This window comes from Oncorhynchus nerka, linkage group LG5 (genome assembly GCF_034236695.1).
Source record: "Oncorhynchus nerka isolate Pitt River linkage group LG5, Oner_Uvic_2.0, whole genome shotgun sequence".
NCBI lineage: Eukaryota > Metazoa > Chordata > Actinopteri > Salmoniformes > Salmonidae > Oncorhynchus > Oncorhynchus nerka.
In genome coordinates, this window is record NC_088400.1 from 23,615,056 (window position 1) to 23,636,276 (window position 21,221).

At 46.8% G+C, this 21,221-nt stretch overlaps 1 protein-coding gene across 8 annotated transcripts in view; it reads left to right on the plus strand.

Annotated features, from left to right (window-relative positions):
* The window catches only part of sorbs2b (sorbin and SH3 domain containing 2b), a 126,778-nt gene that overhangs the window by 51,872 nt on the left and 53,685 nt on the right, over window positions 1-21,221 (plus strand). For all 8 annotated transcript variants that reach the window (XM_065018472.1, XM_065018471.1, XM_065018474.1 and 5 more), the window contains 6 exons: window positions 52-1,752; window positions 11,863-11,948; window positions 12,050-12,090; window positions 12,189-12,303; window positions 12,555-12,683; window positions 12,922-13,137. In XM_065018472.1, the coding sequence (XP_064874544.1) occupies window positions 52-1,752; window positions 11,863-11,948; window positions 12,050-12,090; window positions 12,189-12,303; window positions 12,555-12,683; window positions 12,922-13,137 (2,288 nt within the window). The remainder of the gene's footprint in view (window positions 1-51; window positions 1,753-11,862; window positions 11,949-12,049; window positions 12,091-12,188; window positions 12,304-12,554; window positions 12,684-12,921; window positions 13,138-21,221) is intronic.

A 21,221-nucleotide genomic window follows, 5' to 3' on the forward strand; every position in this document is an offset into this window, starting at 1 on the left:
TCTTCTCATGTCTCTCTCTTACAATGCTGCTCTTGGTGGATATACCTTAAGGTGGGGATATTAGCAACACCTACTCAGCCCATTTCAGTTGTCCAGGTCCCTCTCCAGGTCCCAACCACAATACCTCACATAACTCAGTGTTTCCTTGTCTTAATGATGAGGCTTTTGACTGTGTTGAGCCCCCTGAGGGCTCTGATGAGAGCCCTCATGTGTGCCTGAAGAACGGCTGGCAGGCTCATGTCCAGAGCCAGAATGCCGAGGCCTGGAGCTCTGCTGAGGAAAAGCCAACCTCTCCCAAACTCAAGTCTTGGAGCTGTGACGACCTCCTGGCAGAAGATAGAGGATGTCCGGGAGGTTCTGTAGGTTCACAGGTTCGCTCCGAGAGTGTAGACTTCCTGTCACGTGAGCAGCAGGGCAAAGAACTCAGCGTCTGTGACAGCCCCCTGAGAGAGCGAACCCAGCACCACTCGGCCCACGATGCACCAGGCTTCCTCAAGCTGTACAAGAAGATGCACCACATCAACAGGCAGGATCTGATAGGCTCCCAAAGCTCCCAGGTCATCTGCTCTGTGAAAGCCCGGATCCTGGAGTACGAGAGCGAGCTGCACAAGGACCGGCTGGCCGGCTGGAGGGGCTACAGCGAAGAGGTGCCCCAGGACATGGTGCACAACAGGATCTCTGAGTTCGAGAGCCTCATCCAGAAGTCTAAGTCTATGCCCAACCTAGGGGGTGGGGGTGAGGGTGAGGTTAACCCGGGGGGCCCGTCCGGGAGGGGAAGCAGCCCCCAGCGATGCTTCTCCATCGAGTCCCTGCTAGACGAGGACCCCCCTGCCAGGAACCGCCCTGAGGGCCAGCCACACTACCCCAGGATCAACACCCCCACTACCAACAACTGTGTGCCCATCCACATCCAGATCACTGGAGACCACCACCACGTCTACCCCCAGAGACCAGCTTCCCAGCAGGAAGTCTACTCAGACAGTGATCACGACGCCATCAGGTCCCATCTCAGTGACTTCATCCAGATAGAGGGATCTTCCTTCTGTAGTGAGAGTGACTACGACCGCTGCTCTCGGACGTCGTCTGAGAGCCCCTACGGCTCAGGCCACTATCACCACCAACACCGTCATCATAACCTTAACCATAACCAGCAGAAGCACCTGGTCAGCAACTGTAAGGGCCGATGCCCTGCCTCCTACACACGCTTCAGCACCATGCTCAAACACGAGAGGGCCAAGCAGCTGACAGCCGAGGACCCAGAGTCAGCCCAGTCCAAGCTGGCCTTCCTTGTGAGTCCGGTACCGTTCAGGAGGAAGAGGGGCTCCCCTCCCCACAGCCACAGGCAGGCCGTCTCCACCCACAGCAGGCCCCCTCCCTGCTATAAGAGCTCCATGTACGAGGCTCTGGACGAAGCCCTGAGGGACATCTATGAACACATCCGGGCCGAGAGGAGGAGGGGAAGCCTGCCCGACAACAGAATCCTCCACAAGCTCCTGGACGAGCTGCTGCCAGACATCCCAGAGAGGAGCTCCTCCCTCAGGGCACTGTGCAGACACAGCCCCAGCCCGGGACCCAGCCCCGTCCCTGGGCCCCAGAGCCAGGAGCAGGAGCAGCCATACCCCTCCCAGCCTGACGGCATGCCCAGCCCAACCTGCTACCAACCTGAGTACAGCCACCTCTCACACAGTGCCTCCTATCACCTCACAGACCCCAACAACAACAGCCATGTCTGTGAAGACGACTACTACCAAGGTGGATGGTTCTCATAAACACACCCACCAGTCCCCTCCCATCTCCCCCGACCCACCTCTTTCTCACCTTATGGGTCGTCGTGGAGTGTTGTAGTTTGAGTTCTTTCCATTTCCCCTCCTGTCCCCTGCACCACTACCATTCTCCACCCGTCTTCAGAGTATTGTTCTTGAGTAGTGACCTGTGAGTGGTTCCATCTTCTGGAATGTCTGAGAAGCATGATTCCCTCCAGCAAGTCACCCGCCACCCTAACTATGTTGCATTGATCAAGTCACCCCCCCCTAACTCTGTTATATTGATCAAGTCACCCCCCTAACTCTGTTGTATTCGTAAAGTCACCCTCCTAACTCTGTTGTATTGATCAAGCCACCCCCTCCTAACTCTGTTGTATTCATCAAGTCACCCCCCCCTAACTCTGTTATATTCATCAAGTCACCCCTTCTAACTCTGTTGTATTGATCGAGTCACCCCCCTAACTCTGTTGTATTCATCAAGCCACCCCCTCCTAACTCTGTTGTATTCATCAAGTCACCCCCTAACTCTGTTGTATTCATCAAGTCACCCCTCCTAACTTTGTTGTATTCATCAAGTCACCCCTCCTAACTCTGTTGTATTGATCAAGTCACCCCCTAACTCTGTTGTATTGATTAAGTCACCCCCTAACTCTGTTGTATTGATCAAGTCACCCCCTCCTAACTCTGTTGTATTGTTTAAGTCACCCCTAACTCTGTTGTATTGATCAAGTCACCCCCTCCTAACTCTGTTGTATTGATTGAGTCACCCCCTAACTCTGTTGTATTCATCAAGTCACCCCTCCTAACTCTGTTGTATTGATTAAGTCACCCCCTAACTCTGTTGTATTCATCAAGTCATAACTCTGTTGTATTCATCAAGTCACCCCCTAACTCTGTTGTATTCATCAAGTCACCCCCTAACTCTGTTGTATTCATCAAGTCACCCCCTAACTCTGTTGTATTCATCAAGTCACCCCCTAACTCTGTTGTATTCATCAAGTCACCCCCTAACTCTGTTGTATTCATCAAGTCACCCTCCTAACTCTGTTGTATTCATCAAGTCACCCCCTAACTCTGTTGTATTCATCAAGTCACCCCCTAACTCTGTTGTATTCATCAAGTCACCCCTCCTAACTCTGTTGTATTGATCAAGTCACCCCTAACTTTGTTGTATTCATCAAGTCACCCCTCCTAACTCTGTTGTATTCATCAAGTCACCCCCTAACTCTGTTGTATTCATCAAGTCACCCCCTAACCTGTTGTATTCATCAAGTCACCCTCCTAACTCTGTTGTATTCATCAAGTCACCCCCTAACTCTGTTGTATTCATCAAGTCACCCCCCTAACTCTGTTGTATTCATCAAGTCATCAAGTCCCTCCTAACTCTGTTGTATTCATCAAGTCACCCTCCTAACTCTGTTGTATTCATCAATTCACCCCCTAACTCTAACTCTGTTGTATTCATCAAGTCACCCCCTAACTCTGTTGTATTCATCAAGTCACCCCCTAACTCTGTTGTATTCATCAAGTCACCCTCCTAACTCTGTTGTATTCATCAAGTCACCCCCTAACTCTGTTGTATTCATCAAGTCACCCCCTAACTCTGTTGTATTCATCAAGTCACCCCTCCTAACTCTGTTGTATTGATCAAGTCACCCCCTAACTTTGTTGTATTCATCAAGTCACCCTCCTAACTCTGTTGTATTGATCAAGTCACCCCCTAACTTTGTTGTATTCATCAAGTCACCCCTCCTAACTCTGTTGTATTGATCAAGTCACCCCCTAACTTTGTTGTATTCATCAAGTCACCCCTCCTAACTCTGTTGTATTCATCAATTCACCCCCTAACTCTGTTGTATTCATCAAGTCACCCCCCTAACTCTGTTGTATTCATCAAGTCACCCCTCCTAACTCTGTTGTATTCATCAAGTCACCCTCCTAACTCTGTTGTATTCATCAATTCACCCCCTAACTCTGTTGTATTCATCAAGTCACCCCCTAACTCTGTTGTATTCATCAAGTCACCCCTCCTAACTCTGTTGTATTCATCAATTCACCCCCTAACTCTGTTGTATTCATCAAGTCACCCCCTAACTCTGTTGTATTCATCAAGTCACCCCTCCTAACTCTGTTGTATTCATCAAGTCACCCTCCTAACTCTGTTGTATTCATCAATTCACCCCCTGACTCTGTTGTATTCATCAATTCACCCCCCTAACTCTGTTGTATTCATCAAGTCACCCCCTAACTCTGTTGTATTCATCAAGTCACCCCCTAACTCTGTTGTATTCATCAAGTCACCCTCCTAACTCTGTTGTATTCATCAAGTCACCCCCTAACTCTGTTGTATTCATCAAGTCACCCCCTAACTCTGTTGTATTCATCAAGTCACCCCTCCTAACTCTGTTGTATTGATCAAGTCACCCCCTAACTTTGTTGTATTCATCAAGTCACCCCTCCTAACTCTGTTGTATTCATCAAGTCACCCCCTAACTCTGTTGTATTCATCAAGTCACCCCCTAACTCTGTTGTATTCATCAAGTCACCCCCTAACTCTGTTGTATTCATCAAGTCACCCCCTAACTCTGTTGTATTCATCAAGTCACCCCCTAACTCTGTTGTATTCATCAAGTCACCCTCCTAACTCTGTTGTATTCATCAAGTCACCCCCTAACTCTGTTGTATTCATCAAGTCACCCCTCCTAACTCTGTTGTATTGATCAAGTCACCCCCTAACTTTGTTGTATTCATCAAGTCACCCCTCCTAACTCTGTTGTATTCATCAAGTCACCCCCTAACTCTGTTGTATTCATCAAGTCACCCCCTAACTCTGTTGTATTCATCAAGTCACCCCCTAACTCTGTTGTATTCATCAAGTCACCCCCTAACTCTGTTGTATTCATCAAGTCACCCCCTAACTCTGTTGTATTCATCAAGTCACCCTCCTAACTCTGTTGTATTCATCAAGTCACCCCCTAACTCTGTTGTATTCATCAAGTCACCCCCTAACTCTGTTGTATTCATCAAGTCACCCCCTAACTCTGTTGTATTCATCAAGTCACCCCCTAACTCTGTTGTATTCATCAAGTCACCCCCTAACTCTGTTGTATTCATCAAGTCACCCTCCTAACTCTGTTGTATTCATCAAGTCACCCCCTAACTCTGTTGTATTCATCAAGTCACCCCTAACTCTGTTGTATTCATCAAGTCACCCCTCCTAACTCTGTTGTATTGATCAAGTCACCCCCTAACTTTGTTGTATTCATCAAGTCACCCCTCCTAACTCTGTTGTATTGATCAAGTCACCCCTAACTTTGTTGTATTCATCAAGTCACCCCCTAACCCTGTTGTATTCATCAAGTCACCCCTCCTAACTCTGTTGTATTCATCAAGTCACCCTCCTAACTCTGTTGTATTCATCAATTCACCCCCTAACTCTGTTATATTCATCAATTCACCCCCTAACTCTGTTGTATTCATCAAGTCACCCCCTAACTCTGTTGTATTCATCAAGTCACCCCTCCTAACTCTGTTGTATTCATCAAGTCACCCTCCTAACTCTGTTGTATTCATCAATTCACCCCCTAACTCTGTTGTATTCATCAATTCACCCCCTAACTATGTTGTATTCATCACGTCACCCCCTAACTCTGTTGTATTCATCAAGCCACCCCCTCCTAACCCTGTTGTATTCATCAAGTCACCCCCTAACTCTGTTGTATTCATCAAGCCACCCCCTCCTAACTCTGTTGTATTCATCAAGTCACACCCCCTAACTCTGTTGTATTCATCAAGTCACCCTCCTAACTCTGTTGTATTCATCAAGTCACCCCTCCTAACTCTGTTGTATTGATCAAGTCACCCCCTCCTAACTCTGTTGTATTGATTAAGTCACCCTCCTAACTCTGTTGTATTCATCAAGTCACCCCCTAACTCTGTTGTATTCATCAAGTCACCCCCTAACTCTGTTGTATTCATCAAGTCACCCCCTAACTCTGTTGTATTCATCAAGTCACCCCCTAACTCTGTTGTATTCATCAAGTCACCCTCCTAACTCTGTTGTATTCATCAAGTCACCCCCTAACTCTGTTGTATTGATTAAGTCACCCCCTAACTCTGTTGTATTCATCAAGTCACCCCCTAACTCTGTTGTATTCATCAAGTCACCCCTAACTCTGTTGTATTCATCAAGTCACCCCTAACTCTGTTGTATTCATCAAGTCACCCCCTAACTCTGTTGTATTGATCAAGTCACCCCCTAACTCTGTTGTATTCATCAAGTCACCCCCATAACCCAGTTGTATTCATCAAGTCACCCCTCCTAACTCTGTTGTATTCATCAAGTCAGCCCCTCCTAACTATGTTGTATTGATCAAGTCACCCCCTAACTCTGTTGTATTCATCAATTCACCCCCTAACTCTGTTGTATTCATCAATTCACCCCCTAACTCTGTTGTATTCATCAAGTCACCCCCTAACTCTGTTGTATTCATCAAGTCACCCCTCCTAACTCTGTTGTATTGATCAAGTCACCCCCTAACTTTGTTGTATTGATCAAGTCACCCCTAACTCTGTTGTATTCATCAAGTCACCCCCTAACTCTGTTGTATTCATCAAGTCACCCCCTAACTCTGTTGTATTCATCAAGTCACCCCCTAACTCTGTTGTATTCATCAAGTCACCCCCTAACTCTGTTGTATTGATCAAGCCACCCCCTCCTAACTCTCTTGTATTCATCAAGCCACCCCTCCTAACTCTGTTGTATTCATCAAGTCACCCCCTAACTCTGTTGTATTCATCAAGTCACCCTCCTAACTCTGTTGTATTCATCAAGTCACCCCTCCTAACTCTGTTTTATTGATCAAGTCACCCCCTCCTAACTCTGTTGTATTGATTAAGTCACCCCTAACTCTGTTGTATTCATCAAGTCACCCCCTAACTCAGTTGTATTCATCAAGTCACCCTCCTAACTCTGTTGTATTCATCAAGTCACCCCCCTAACTCTGTTGTATTCATCAAGACACCCCCCTAACTCTGTTGTATTCATCAAGTCACCCTCCTAACTCTGTTGTATTCATCAAGTCACCCCCCTAACTCTGTTGTATTCATCAAGTCACCCCCCTAACTCTGTTGTATTCATCAAGTCACCCTCCTAACTCTGTTGTATTGATCAAGTCACCCCTAACTTTGTTGTATTCATCAAGTCACCCCTCCTAACTGTTGTATTGATCAAGTCACCCCCTAACTTTGTTGTATTGATCAAGTCACCCCCTAACTCTGTTATATTGATCAAGTCACCCCGAACTCTGTTGTATTGATCAAGCCACCCCTCCTAACTCTGTTGTATTGATCAAGTCACCCCCTAACTTTGTTGTATTCATCAAGTCACCCCTCCTAACTCTGTTGTATTGATCAAGTCACCCCTCTAACTTTGTTGTATTGATCAAGTCACCCCCTAACTCTGTTGTATTCATCAAGTCACCCTCCTAACTCTGTTGTATTCATCAAGTCACCCCCTAACTCTGTTGTATTCATCAAGACACCCCCTAACTCTGTTGTATTCATCAAGTCACCCCTAACTCTGTTGTATTCATCAAGTCACCCCTCCTAACTCTGTTGTATTGATCAAGTCACCCCCCTAACTTTGTTGTATTCATCAAGTCACCCCTCCTAACTGTTGTATTGATCAAGTCACCCCCCTAACTTTGTTGTATTGATCAAGTCACCCCCTAACTCTGTTATATTGATCAAGTCACCCCCTAACTCTGTTGTATTGATCAAGCCACCCCCTCCTAACTCTGTTGTATTCATCAAGTCACCCTCCTAACTATGTTGTATTGATCAAGCCACCCCTCCTAACTCTGTTCTATTCATCAAGCCACCCTCCTAACTCTGTTGTATTCATCAAGTCACCCCCTAACTCTGTTGTATTCATCAAGTCACCCTCCTAACTCTGTTGTATTCATCAAGTCACCCCTCCTAACTCTGTTGTATTGATCAAGTCACCCCCTCCTAACTCTGTTGTATTGATTAAGTCACCCCCTAACTCTGTTGTATTCATCAAGTCACCCCTAACTCTGTTATATTGATCAAGTCACCCCCTAACTCTGTTGTATTCATCAAGTCACCCTCCTAACTCTGTTGTATTCATCAAGTCACCCCCTAACTCTGTTGTATTCATCAAGTCACCCCCTAACTCTGTTGTATTCATCAAGTCACCCCTCCTAACTCTGTTGTATTGATCAAGTCACCCCTAACTTTGTTGTATTCATCAAGTCACCCTCCTAACTCTGTTGTATTGATCAAGTCACCCCCTAACTTTGTTGTATTGATCAAGTCACCCCCTAACTCTGTTATATTGATCAAGTCACCCCCTAACTCTGTTGTATTGATCAAGCCACCCCTCCTAACTCTGTTGTATTCATCAAGCCACCCCCTCCTAACTCTGTTGTATTCATCAAGTCACCCCCTAACTCTGTTGTATTCATCAAGTCACCCTCCTAACTCTGTTGTATTCATCAAGTCACCCCTCCTAACACTGTTTTATTGATCAAGTCACCCCCTCCTAACTCTGTTGTATTGATTAAGTCACCCCTAACTCTGTTGTATTCATCAAGTCACCCCCCTAACTCTGTTATATTGATCAAGTCACCCCCTAACTCTGTTGTATTCATCAAGTCACCCTCCTAACTCTGTTGTATTCATCAAGTCACCCCCTAACTCTGTTGTATTCATCAAGTCACCCCCTAACTCTGTTGTATTCATCAAGTCACCCCCTAACTCTGTCGTATTGATCAAGTCACCCCCTAACTCTGTTGTATTCATCAAGTCACCCCCTAACTCTGTTGTATTCATCAAGTCACCCCCTAACTCTGTTGTATTCATCAAGTCACCCTCCTAACTCTGTTGTATTCATCAAGTCACCCCCTAACTCTGTTGTATTCATCAAGTCACCCCCTAACTCTGTTGTATTCATCAAGTCACCCCCTAACTCTATTGTGTTGATCAAGTCACCCCCTAACTCTGTTGTGTTGATCAAGTCACCCCTTAACTCTGTTGTATTCATCAAGTCACCCCCTAACTCTGTTGTATTCATCAAGTCACCCCCTAACTCTGTTGTATTGATCAAGCCACCCCCTCCTAACCCTGTTGTATTCATCTAACTCTGTTGTCACCCCCCTAACTCTGTTGTATTGATCAAGTCACCCCTAACTCTGTTGTATTGATCAAGCCACCCCCCTCCTAACTCTGTTGTATTGATCAAGCCACCCCTCCTAACTCTGTATTCATCAAGTAACTCTGTTTGATCAAGCCACCCCCTCCTAAATCTGTTGTATTGATCAAGCCACCCCTCCTAACTCTGTTGTATTCATCAAGTCACCCCCCTTAACTCTGTTGTATTGATCAAGCCACCCCCCTAACTCTGTTGTATTGATCAAGTCACCCCTCCTAACTCTGTTGTATTCATCAAGTCATCCCCCTAACACTGTTGTATTGATCAAGTCACCCCCTAACTCTGTTGTATTCACCAAGTCACCCCCTAACTCTGTTGTATTGATCAAGTCACCCCCTAACTCTGTTGTATTCATCAAGTCACCCCCTAACTCTGTTGTATTGATCAAGTCACTCCCCTAACTCTGTTGTATTGATCAAGTCATCCCCCTAACTCTGTTGTATTCATCAAGTCACCCCCTAACTCTGTTGTATTGATCAAGTCACCCCCTAACTCTGTTGTATTCATCAAGTCATCCCCCTAACACTGTTGTATTGATCAAGTCACCCCCTAACTCTGTTGTATTCATCAAGTCACCCCTAACTCTGTTGTATTGATCAAGTCACCCCCTAACTCTGTTGTATTCATCAAGTCACCCCCTAACTCTGTTGTATTCATCAACTCACCCTCCTAACTCTGTTGTATTGATCAAGTCACCCCTAACTCTGTTGTATTGATCAAGTCACTCCCCCTAACTCTGTTGTATTCATCAAGTCACCCCCTAACTCTGTTGTATTCATCAAATCACCCCTCCTAACACTGTTGTATTCATCAAGTCACCCCTAACTCTGTTGTATTCATCAAGTCACCCCCTAACTCTGTTGTATTGATCAAGTCACCCCCCCCAACTCTGTTGTATTCATCAAGTCACCCCCTAACCCTGTTGTATTCATCAAGTCACCCCTCCTAACTCTGTTGTATTCATCAAGTCACCCCCCCTAACTCTGTTGCATTCATTATTGCAGGTTATTCATATTTTCTCGTATGATGTTGGATATTTTTTCTCCCCAACATTAGTCTATTTTTATATTTATTTATATGTTTTTGTGTTATCATTGGAAGTTAGCCTCTTCACTCCCTGAGACGTGTACACTGGTCTCCCATCGCTGAGGGCGACACCCCCATACACCAAAAACATATTTACCAGCCCTCTGGTTGACTTATTTCTGATAAACCTTTCCCGTCACCAAAGGCTAATTTCGAATCTGGAATGCCTTACCAGTCGGCACAGGCGATACAATGTGTGAAAAGAAATGTTTATAAGGCATTCGTGTTGTTGAGTCTTTGTCCACAGCTCAGTCAACATGAAGCTCACCACAGGACCTGTGTCTCCCTGCTACTCTATAGAGATGCAGCCGTGTGTGTGTCTCGTCTAAAAGCTTCTGTTAATAGACATAGCAGGGGGCATATGACTGGAGAGCAGCTGAGGTGGGCAGTCTAAAAAGGCTTCTGTGGGATGTTGGCATGTGGAGAGACAGAGACAGATACTCCTCTCCTATAAATGTGTTTTTCCTCAGAGGAGAAATGGGTATGTCAACCTGTCTGCTTCATAGCCTGATACTTATGTCTGTATCCTGTCTGTGGTTTTGGCACAGCACATAGTGTGTCTTTTCCTACTGGTGGGAGAAATATCTAGTAGCTGACGATTGAAACTCCAGTTACTGGACCATTGACCAGAGTATGCAGGCCCCTGTTACTTGACATACTATCCCAAGCAAAGAGAGGTTTTCTGGCAGCAGTCCCCACTAAGACCACATCAGCACCCAGTGCTGACCTGCAGTATAAATACTAGTGGGTGGCAGGTGGCCTAGCAGTTAAGAGATTTGGGCCTGTAACTGAAAGGTTGCGGGTTCGAATCCCTGAGCCGAATAGGTAAAAAAATATGTTGATGTGCCCTTGAGCAAGACACTTAACCCCAATTGCTCCTATGGACTGAGTGTACAAAACAGGAACACCTTCCTAATGTTGAGTTGCAACCCCCCCCCCCCCCCCTTTTGCCCTCAGAACTGCCTCAATTCATCAGGGCATGGACTCTACAAGGTGTCGAAAGCGTTCCACAGAGAGGCTGGCCCTTGTTGACTCCAATGTTTCCCACAGTTGTGTCAAGTTGGCTGGATATCCTTTGGGAGGTTGACCATTCTTGATACACACGGGACTGTTGAGCGTGAAAACCCAGCAGCATTGCAGTTCTTGACACAAACCGGTCCGCCTGGCACCTACTACCATGCCCCATTCAAAGGCACTTCAATATTTTGTCTTTCCCATTCACCCTCTGTATGCCACACATACACAATCATAGCTTTCACCTGGATTCACCTGGTCAGTCTATGTAATGGAAAGAGCAGGTGTTCCTAATGTTTTGTCACTCGGTGTAAATCGCTCTGGATAAGAGTGTCTGCTAAATCACTAAAATGTACATTTCCATCCAGGGTGTTTGTTCCTGCTGGATATAAATGTTCTTGTTTGGAGTCATAGAGAGAGACGGGCTCGCTACTGAAAATATAACTGGATACAGCTGTATGGCACCCTATTTCCTACATCTGGTCTACGTGCCTTAAAGCGAGCTGTAGGGAATCCAGGACAGTACAGATACCTTTCTACAGTGGGGAGTGGTGAAGTTGAGTCTGTTTCCCATACCATACACTAGGTTAGATAAGGGTTTAGATTTTTTCTGTAGTTTTATTTTGATTCATCACATTATTTAGCTAAAATACCTCTTTTTGTTCCTCTCATACCCTCGCCATCGACTCCTCCCTTGCATGTTAAGTGTCTGTATGGACTGTTCCTCTCTGTTCCTCACTGTGGCCTTCTCTCCCTTTCTCACAGACCAGGACCCCACCAGGGGCCACTCTTACGCTGATGGGGGCCGCCACACCCCCCAGATCAGGATACCAACCCCTGAAGTCAGAGAGGTAAACAATTGTATTTGGCCTCCGATGTATATTTGACACTTGTACTGAACACCAGTAGAGGGATGATTGATTGTTTCTTTCCATGCCCTCAATGGAAACAGCCAGCCAGAGCTGTATATGACTTCAAGGCACAGACAGTGAAGTAAGTACAGATCAAACCCAATGTTTGCTAGTATTTCAGATGAAGACAACAATGACGCATCCCTCAGCCATGACGCTAATGGTCCATGTGTTGTGCAGGGAGCTGACATTCAGGAAGGGGGAGACGGTGTACATCATCAGGCAAATTGACAACAACTGGTATGAAGGAGAGCACCGTGGACTGCTGGGGATCTTCCCCATCTCCTATGTGGAGGTTAGTGTCTGCTCTCTACTCTCCTCTCTCTCATCTCTCCTCTCTTCCTATCATCTCTCCTCCCTTCCTCTTATTCTTACATCTCTCCTCTCATCTCTCCTCTCTTCCTCTCTCCTCTCCTCTCCTATTTTTCTCTCTCCTCTTCTTGCTGTCTCAATGTGGGTTTTCAATGCACAGTATTGAATCACTTTGAGTTCATATTTGTCCCCTATCCTGAACCCACAGCCTATCTCTCCCTCTTTATTCTTTAGAAAATCCCTGTCTCTAAGAAGCAGCAGCCAGCCAGACCTCCCCCGCCAGCCCAGGTCAGAGAGATTGGTGAAGCAGTGGCTCGCTACAACTTTAATGCTGACACCAACGTGGAGCTCTCACTGAGAAAGGCAAGAGCCTCTCCGCTGTCACTGCATAACTTTGACTCTCAAATTGTCTGACTGTATATAGTTCTCATCCCCTCAGTGTCTACAATTAAACTGACTTCTACCTGTGTGTGTGTGTGTGTGTGTGTGTGTGTGTGTGTGTGTGTGTGTGTGTGTGTGTGTGTGTGTGTGTGTGTGTGTGTGTGTGTGTGTGTGTGTGTGTGTGTGGTGTGTGTGTGGTGTGCGCGCGCGCGTCTGACAGGGTGAGAGGGTGATTCTGCTGAGCCAGGTAGACCAGAACTGGTATGAAGGGAAGATCCCAGGGAGCAACAAGCAGGGCATCTTCCCCGTGACCTACGTAGATGTAGTGGTCAAGAAGTCCCCCACTGCCAAGAACCCCGCCCACCACTACCTAGAACCCTCTTCTTTACCCCAGAGCCTATCCGCTGACAGGATTCACCCTGTGGGTTCGGCCAAGGTACGATGACCCCACCGGACCCCACATAACCTGACCCAAATGGCACCCTATTCTGTATTTGGTGCACTGCTTTTGACCAGAGCCCTATAGGCCGTGGTCCAAAGTAGTGCACCGTATAGGGAATGAGGTGCCATTTAGAAGGCACACAAAATATCCCCTTGGCATTTACAATCTACTGTCAGACTACCGGTCTATATGGCTCGTGAATATACTGCATGTGTCTTTTAGTAAATGATCGGTTTTGAAGAGAGGCGTACTGTAGTAGAGTACTTTGTCTCACTTAGAACATTCTAGAACTAAGGGTGGTCTTCTCAGCTGTCTTGTTATGCATATATTAGCATTGGGGAGCTGTTGTCCTAGCGTGACAATAGGATACTCTTCTAACACCAGCCACCAATCCATCAGGTTTCTTACACCAGCCACCAACCAATCCATCAGGTTTTTTACACCAGCCACCAACCAATCCATTAGGTTTCTTACACCAGCCACCAACCAATCCATCAGGTTTTTTACACCACCAACCAATCCATCAGGTTTCTTACACCAGCCACCAATCCATCAGGTTTCTTACACCAGCCACCAACCAATCCATCAGGTTTCTTACACCAGCCACCAACCAATCCATCAGGTTTCTAACACCAGCCACCAATCCATCCGGTTTCTTACACCAGCCACCAACCAATCCATCAGGTTTCTAACACCAGCCACCAACCAATCCATCAGGTTTTTTACACCACCAACCAATCCATCAGGTTTCTTACACCAGCCACCAATCCATCAGGTTTCTTACACCAGCCACCAACCAATCCATCAGGTTTCTTACACCAGCCACCAATCCATCAGGTTTCTTACACCAGCCACCAACCAATCCATCAGGTTTCTAACACCAGCCACCAATCCATCAGGTTTCTTACACCAGCCACCAACCAATCCATCAGGTTTCTTACACCAGCCACCAATCCATCAGGTTTCTTACACCAGCCACCAACCAATCCATCAGGTTTCTAACACCAGCCACCAATCCATCAGGTTTCTTACACCAGCCACCAACCAATCCATCAGGTTTCTTATACCAGCCACCAACCAATCCATCAGGTTTCTTACACCATCCACCAACCAATCCATCAGGTTTCTTACACCAGCCACCAACCAATCCATCAGGTTTTTTACACCACCAACCAATCCATCAGGTTTCTAACACCAGCCACCAATCCATCAGGTTTCTTACACCAGCCACCCACCAATCCATCAGGTTTCTTACACCAGCCACCAATCCATCAGGTTTCTTACACCAGCCACCAACCAATCCATCAGGTTTCTTACACCAGCCACCAATTCATCAGGTTTCTTACACCAGCCACCAACCAATCCATCAGGTTTCTTACACCAGCCACCAACCAATCCATCAGGTTTCTTACACCAGCCACCAACCAATCCATCAGGTTTCTTACACCAGCCACCAACCAATCCATCAGGTTTTTTACACCACCAACCAATCCATCAGGTTTCTTACACCAGCCACCAATTCATCAGGTTTCTTACACCAGCCACCAATCCATCAGGTTTCTTACACCAGCCACCAATCCATCAGGTTTCTTACACCAGCCACCAATCCATCAGGTTTCTAACACCAGCCACCAATCCATCAGGTTTCTAACACCAGCCACCAATCCATCAGGTTTCTAACACCAGCCACCAATCCATCAGGTTTCTAACACCAGCCACCAATCCATCAGGTTTCTTACACCAGCCACCAACCAATCCATCAGGTTTCTTACACCAGCCACCAACCAATCCATCAGGTTTCTTACACCAGCCACCAACCAATCCATCAGGTTTTCTACACCAGCCACCAATCCATCAGGCTTCTTACAGCAGCCACCAATCAGTATGATTTAGTCTAACTCAATCCTTGACAAACCCACACTGTACACACACAGAGTTTCTCTATGTTTAAAGGGCCATAGGTTGAGCGGAAGAGATTTGTGATGCCGACACTATGACATTCATTGTAGAAGCCCTGTTTTCCATGAACCTGTTTAATAGAGACCTCTGTGGGTGGGAGAGCTACCAGCTCCTGCTTCTCCAGTAAGACGTACCAGGCCCAGTTCACATTTCACACTTCATCCACAGACTTGGCAGCAACAGGGCAGGCTGCATTAGATCCTTGGAAAGTCCCAACCACATTGAAGTTGACATTTTAAAATGGTTTAAGGTAAAGATTAAGGTTAGGGTTAGGTAAGGGTTAAGGTGAAGGTGAAGATTATGGTTATGGTTAGGGTTAGGTAAGGGTTATGGTTAAGTTAAGGGTTAGGGTAAGGGTAGAATTTAAAGTTATGATTCAGGGTAAGGACCAGGGTGGGAAATTAACATCAGCCACCAGCCAAATGCTGCTAGATTTTGGCATTGGCTGGTAGAATGTCTATGTTTACAAGCCACATTGGCAGGTGGTCACAGAGCATTTGGCTGGTAGAATGTCTATGTTTACAAGCCACATTGGCAGTTGGTCACAGAGCATTTGGCTGGTAGAATGTCTATGTTTACAAGCCACATTGGCAGTTGGTCACAGAGCATTTGGCTGGTAGAATGTCTATGTTTACAAGCCACATTGGCAGTTGGTCACAGAGCATTTGGCTGGTAGAATGTCTATGTTTACCAGCCACATTGGCAGTTGGTCACAGAGCATTTGGCTGGTAGAATGTCTATGTTTACCAGCCACATTGGCAGGTGGTCACAGAGCATTTGGCTGGTAGAATGTCTATGTTTACCAGCCACATTGGCAGGTGGTCACAGAGCATTTGGCTGGTAGAATGTCTATGTTTACCAGCCACATTGGCAGGTGGTCGCAGAGCATTTGGCTGGTAGAATGTCTATGTTTACAATTCACATTGGCGGGTGGTCGCAGAACATTTGGCTGGTAGAATCTCTAGTTTACCATTCACATTGGCGGGTGGTCACAGAGCATTTGGCTGGTAGAATCTCTAGTTTACCATTCACATTGGCGGGTGGTCACAGAGCATTAGGCTGGTAGAATCTCTAGTTTACCATTCACATTGGCGGGTGGTCACAGAGCATTTGGCTGGTAGAATCTCTAGTTTACCATTCACATTGGCGGGTGGTCACAGAGCATTTGGCTGGTAGAATCTCTAGTTTACCATTCACATTGGCGGGTGGTCACAGAGCATTAGGCTGGTAGAATCTCTAGTTTACCAGCCACGTTGGCAGGTGGTCACAGAGCATTTGGCTGGTAGAATCTCTAGTTTACCAGCCACGTTGGCGGGTGGTCACAGAGCATTTGGCTGGTAGAATCTCTAGTTTACCATTCACATTGGCGGGTGGGCACAGAGCATTTGGCTGGTAGAATCTCTAGTTTACCAGCCACGTTGACGGGTGGTCACAGAGCATTTGGCTGGTAGAATCTCTAGTTTACCATTCACATTGGCGGGTGGTCACAGAGCATTTTGCTGGTAGAATCTCTAGTTTACCATTCACATTGGCGGGTGGTCACAGAGCATTTGGCTGGTAGAATCTCTAGTTTACCAGCCACGTTGACGGGTGGTCACAGAGCATTTGGCTGGTAGAATCTCTAGTTTACCATTCACATTGGCGGGTGGTCACAGAGCATTTGGCTGGTAGAATCTCTAGTTTACCATTCACATTGGCGGGTGGTCACAGAGCATTTGGCTGGTAGAATCTCTAGTTTACCATTCACATTGGCGGGTGGTCACAGAGCATTTGGCTGGTAGAATCTCTAGTTTACCAGCCACGTTGACGGGTGGTCACAGAGCATTTGGCTGGTAGAATCTCTAGTTTACCATTCACATTGGCGGGTGGTCACAGAGCATTTGGCTGGTAGAATCTCTAGTTTACCATTCACATTGGCGGGTGGTCACAGAGCATTTGGCTGGTAGAATCTCTAGTTTACCAGCCACGTTGACGGGTGGTCACAGAGCATTTTGCTGGTAGAATCTCTAGTTTACCATTCACATTGGCGGGTGGTCACAGAGCATTTGGCTGGTAGAATCTCTAGTTTACCAGCCACGTTGACGGGTGGTCACAGAGCATTTGGCTGGTAGAATCTCTAGTTTACCATTCACATTGGCGGGTGGTCACAGAGCATTAGGCTGGTAGAATCTCTAGTTTACCAGCCACGTTGGCAGGTGGTCACAGAGCATTAGGCTGGTAGAATCTCTAGTTTACCAGCCACGTTGGCAGGTGGTCACAGAGCATTTGGCTGGTAGAATCTCTAGTTTACCAGCCACGTTGGCGGGTGGTCACAGAGCATTTGGCTGGTAGAATCTCTAGTTTAGCATTCACATTGGCGGGTGGTCACAGAGCATTTGGCTGGTAGAATCTCTAGTTTACCATTCACATTGGCGGGTGGTCACAGAGCATTTGGCTGGTAGAATCTCTAGTTTACCATTCACATTGGCGGGTGGTCACAGAGCATTTGGCTGGTAGAATCTCTAGTTTACCATTCACATTGGCGGGTGGTCACAGAGCATTTGGCTGGTAGAATCTCTAGTTTACCATTCACATTGGCGGGTGGTCACAGAGCATTAGGCTGGTAGAATCTCTAGTTTACCAGCCATGTTGGCAGGTGGTCACAGAGCATTTGGCTGGTAGAATCTCTAGTTTACCAGCCACGTTGGCGGGTGGTCACAGAGCATTTGGCTGGTAGAATCTCTAGTTTACCATTCACATTGGCGGGTGGTCACAGATCATTTGGCTGTTAGAATCTCTAGTTTACCATTCACATTGGCGGGTGGTCACAGAGCATTTGGCTGGTAGAATCTCTAGTTTACCATTCACATTGGCGGGTGGTCACAGAGCATTTGGCTGGTAGAATCTCTAGTTTACCAGCCACGTTGGCAGGTGGTCACAGAGCATTTGGCTGGTAGAATGTCTATGTTTACCAGCCACATTGGCAGGTGGTCGCAGAGCATTTGGCTGGTAGAATGTCTAGTTTACCATTCACATTGGCGGGTGGTCGCAGAACATTTGGCTGGTGGAATGTCTATGTTTACCAGCCACGTTGACGGGTGGTCACAGAGCATTTGGCTGGTAGAATCTCTAGTTTACCATTCACATTGGCGGGTGGTCACAGAGCATTTTGCTGGTAGAATCTCTAGTTTACCATTCACATTGGCGGGTGGTCACAGAGCATTTGGCTGGTAGAATCTCTAGTTTACCAGCCACGTTGACGGGTGGTCACAGAGCATTTTGCTGGTAGAATCTCTAGTTTACCATTCACATTGGCGGGTGGTCACAGAGCATTTGGCTGGTAGAATCTCTAGTTTACCAGCCACGTTGACGGGTGGTCACAGAGCATTTGGCTGGTAGAATCTCTAGTTTACCATTCACATTGGCGGGTGGTCACAGAGCATTAGGCTGGTAGAATCTCTAGTTTACCAGCCACGTTGGCAGGTGGTCACAGAGCATTAGGCTGGTAGAATCTCTAGTTTACCAGCCACGTTGGCAGGTGGTCACAGAGCATTTGGCTGGTAGAATCTCTAGTTTACCAGCCACGTTGGCGGGTGGTCACAGAGCATTTGGCTGGTAGAATCTCTAGTTTAGCATTCACATTGGCGGGTGGTCACAGAGCATTTGGCTGGTAGAATCTCTAGTTTACCATTCACATTGGCGGGTGGTCACAGAGCATTTGGCTGGTAGAATCTCTAGTTTACCATTCACATTGGCGGGTGGTCACAGAGCATTTGGCTGGTAGAATCTCTAGTTTACCATTCACATTGGCGGGTGGTCACAGAGCATTTGGCTGGTAGAATCTCTAGTTTACCATTCACATTGGCGGGTGGTCACAGAGCATTAGGCTGGTAGAATCTCTAGTTTACCAGCCATGTTGGCAGGTGGTCACAGAGCATTTGGCTGGTAGAATCTCTAGTTTACCAGCCACGTTGGCGGGTGGTCACAGAGCATTTGGCTGGTAGAATCTCTAGTTTACCATTCACATTGGCGGGTGGTCACAGATAATTTGGCTGTTAGAATCTCTAGTTTACCATTCACATTGGCGGGTGGTCACAGAGCATTTGGCTGGTAGAATCTCTAGTTTACCAGCCACGTTGGCAGGTGGTCACAGAGCATTTGGCTGGTAGAATGTCTATGTTTACCAGCCACATTGGCAGGTGGTCGCAGAGCATTTGGCTGGTAGAATGTCTAGTTTACCATTCACATTGGCGGGTGGTCGCAGAACATTTGGCTGGTGGAATGTCTATGTTTACCAGCCACGTTGACGGGTGGTCACAGAGCATTTGGCTGGTAGAATCTCTAGTTTACCATTCACATTGGCGGGTGGTCACAGAGCATTTTGCTGGTAGAATCTCTAGTTTACCATTCACATTGGCGGGTGGTCACAGAGCATTTGGCTGGTAGAATCTCTAGTTTACCAGCCACGTTGACGGGTGGTCACAGAGCATTTGGCTGGTAGAATCTCTAGTTTACCATTCACATTGGCGGGTGGTCACAGAGCATTTGGCTGGTAGAATCTCTAGTTTACCATTCACATTGGCGGGTGGTCACAGAGCATTTGGCTGGTAGAATCTCTAGTTTACCATTCACATTGGCGGGTGGTCACAGAGCATTAGGCTGGTAGAATCTCTAGTTTACCAGCCATGTTGGCAGGTGGTCACAGAGCATTTGGCTGGTAGAATCTCTAGTTTACCAGCCACGTTGGCGGGTGGTCACAGAGCATTTGGCTGGTAGAATCTCTAGTTTACCATTCACATTGGCGGGTGGTCACAGAGCATTTGGCTGGTAGAATCTCTAGTTTACCATTCACATTGGCGGGTGGTCACAGAGCATTTGGCTGGTAGAATCTCTAGTTTACCAGCCACGTTGACGGGTGGTCACAGAGCATTAGGCTGGTAGAATCTCTAGTTTACCAGCCACGTTGGCAGGTGGTCACAGAGCATTTGGCTGGTAGAATCTCTAGTTTACCAGCCACGTTGGCGGGTGGTCACAGAGCATTTGGCTGGTAGAATCTCTAGTTTAGCATTCACATTGGCGGGTGGTCACAGAGCATTTGGCTGGTAGAATCTCTAGTTTACCATTCACATTGGCGGGTGGTCACAGAGCATTTGGCTGGTAGAATCTCTAGTTTACCATTCACATTGGCGGGTGGTCACAGAGCATTTGGCTGGTAGAATCTCTAGTTTACCATTCACATTGGCGGGTGGTCACAGAGCATTTGGCTGGTAGAATCTCTAGTTTACCATTCACATTGGCGGGTGGTCACAGAGCATTAGGCTGGTAGAATCTCTAGTTTACCAGCCATGTTGGCAGGTGGTCACAGAGCATTTGGCTGGTAGAATCTCTAGTTTACCATTCACATTGGCGGGTGGTCACAGAGCATTTGGCTGGTAGAATCTCTAGTTTACCATTCACATTGGCGGGTGGTCACAGAGCATTAGGCTGGTAGAATCTCTAGTTTACCAGCCACGTTGACGGGTGGTCACAGAGCATTTTGCTGGTAGAATCTCTAGTTTACCATTCACATTGGCGGGTGGTCACAGAGCATTTGGCTGGTAGAATCTCTAGTTTACCAGCCACGTTGACAGGTGGTCACAGAGCATTTGGCTGGTAGAATCTCTAGTTTACCATTCACATTGGCGGGTGGTCACAGAGCATTAGGCTGGTAGAATCTCTAGTTTACCAGCCACGTTGGCAGGTGGTCACAGAGCATTAGGCTGGTAGAATCTCTAGTTTACCAGCCACGTTGGCAGGTGGTCACAGAGCATTTGGCTGGTAGAATCTCTAGTTTACCAGCCACGTTGGCGGGTGGTCACAGAGCATTTGGCTGGTAGAATCTCTAGTTTAGCATTCACATTGGCGGGTGGTCACAGAGCATTTGGCTGGTAGAATCTCTAGTTTACCATTCACATTGGCGGGTGGTCACAGAGCATTTGGCTGGTAGAATCTCTAGTTTACCATTCACATTGGCGGGTGGTCACAGAGCATTTGGCTGGTAGAATCTCTAGTTTACCATTCACATTGGCGGGTGGTCACAGAGCATTTGGCTGGTAGAATCTCTAGTTTACCATTCACATTGGCGGGTGGTCACAGAGCAT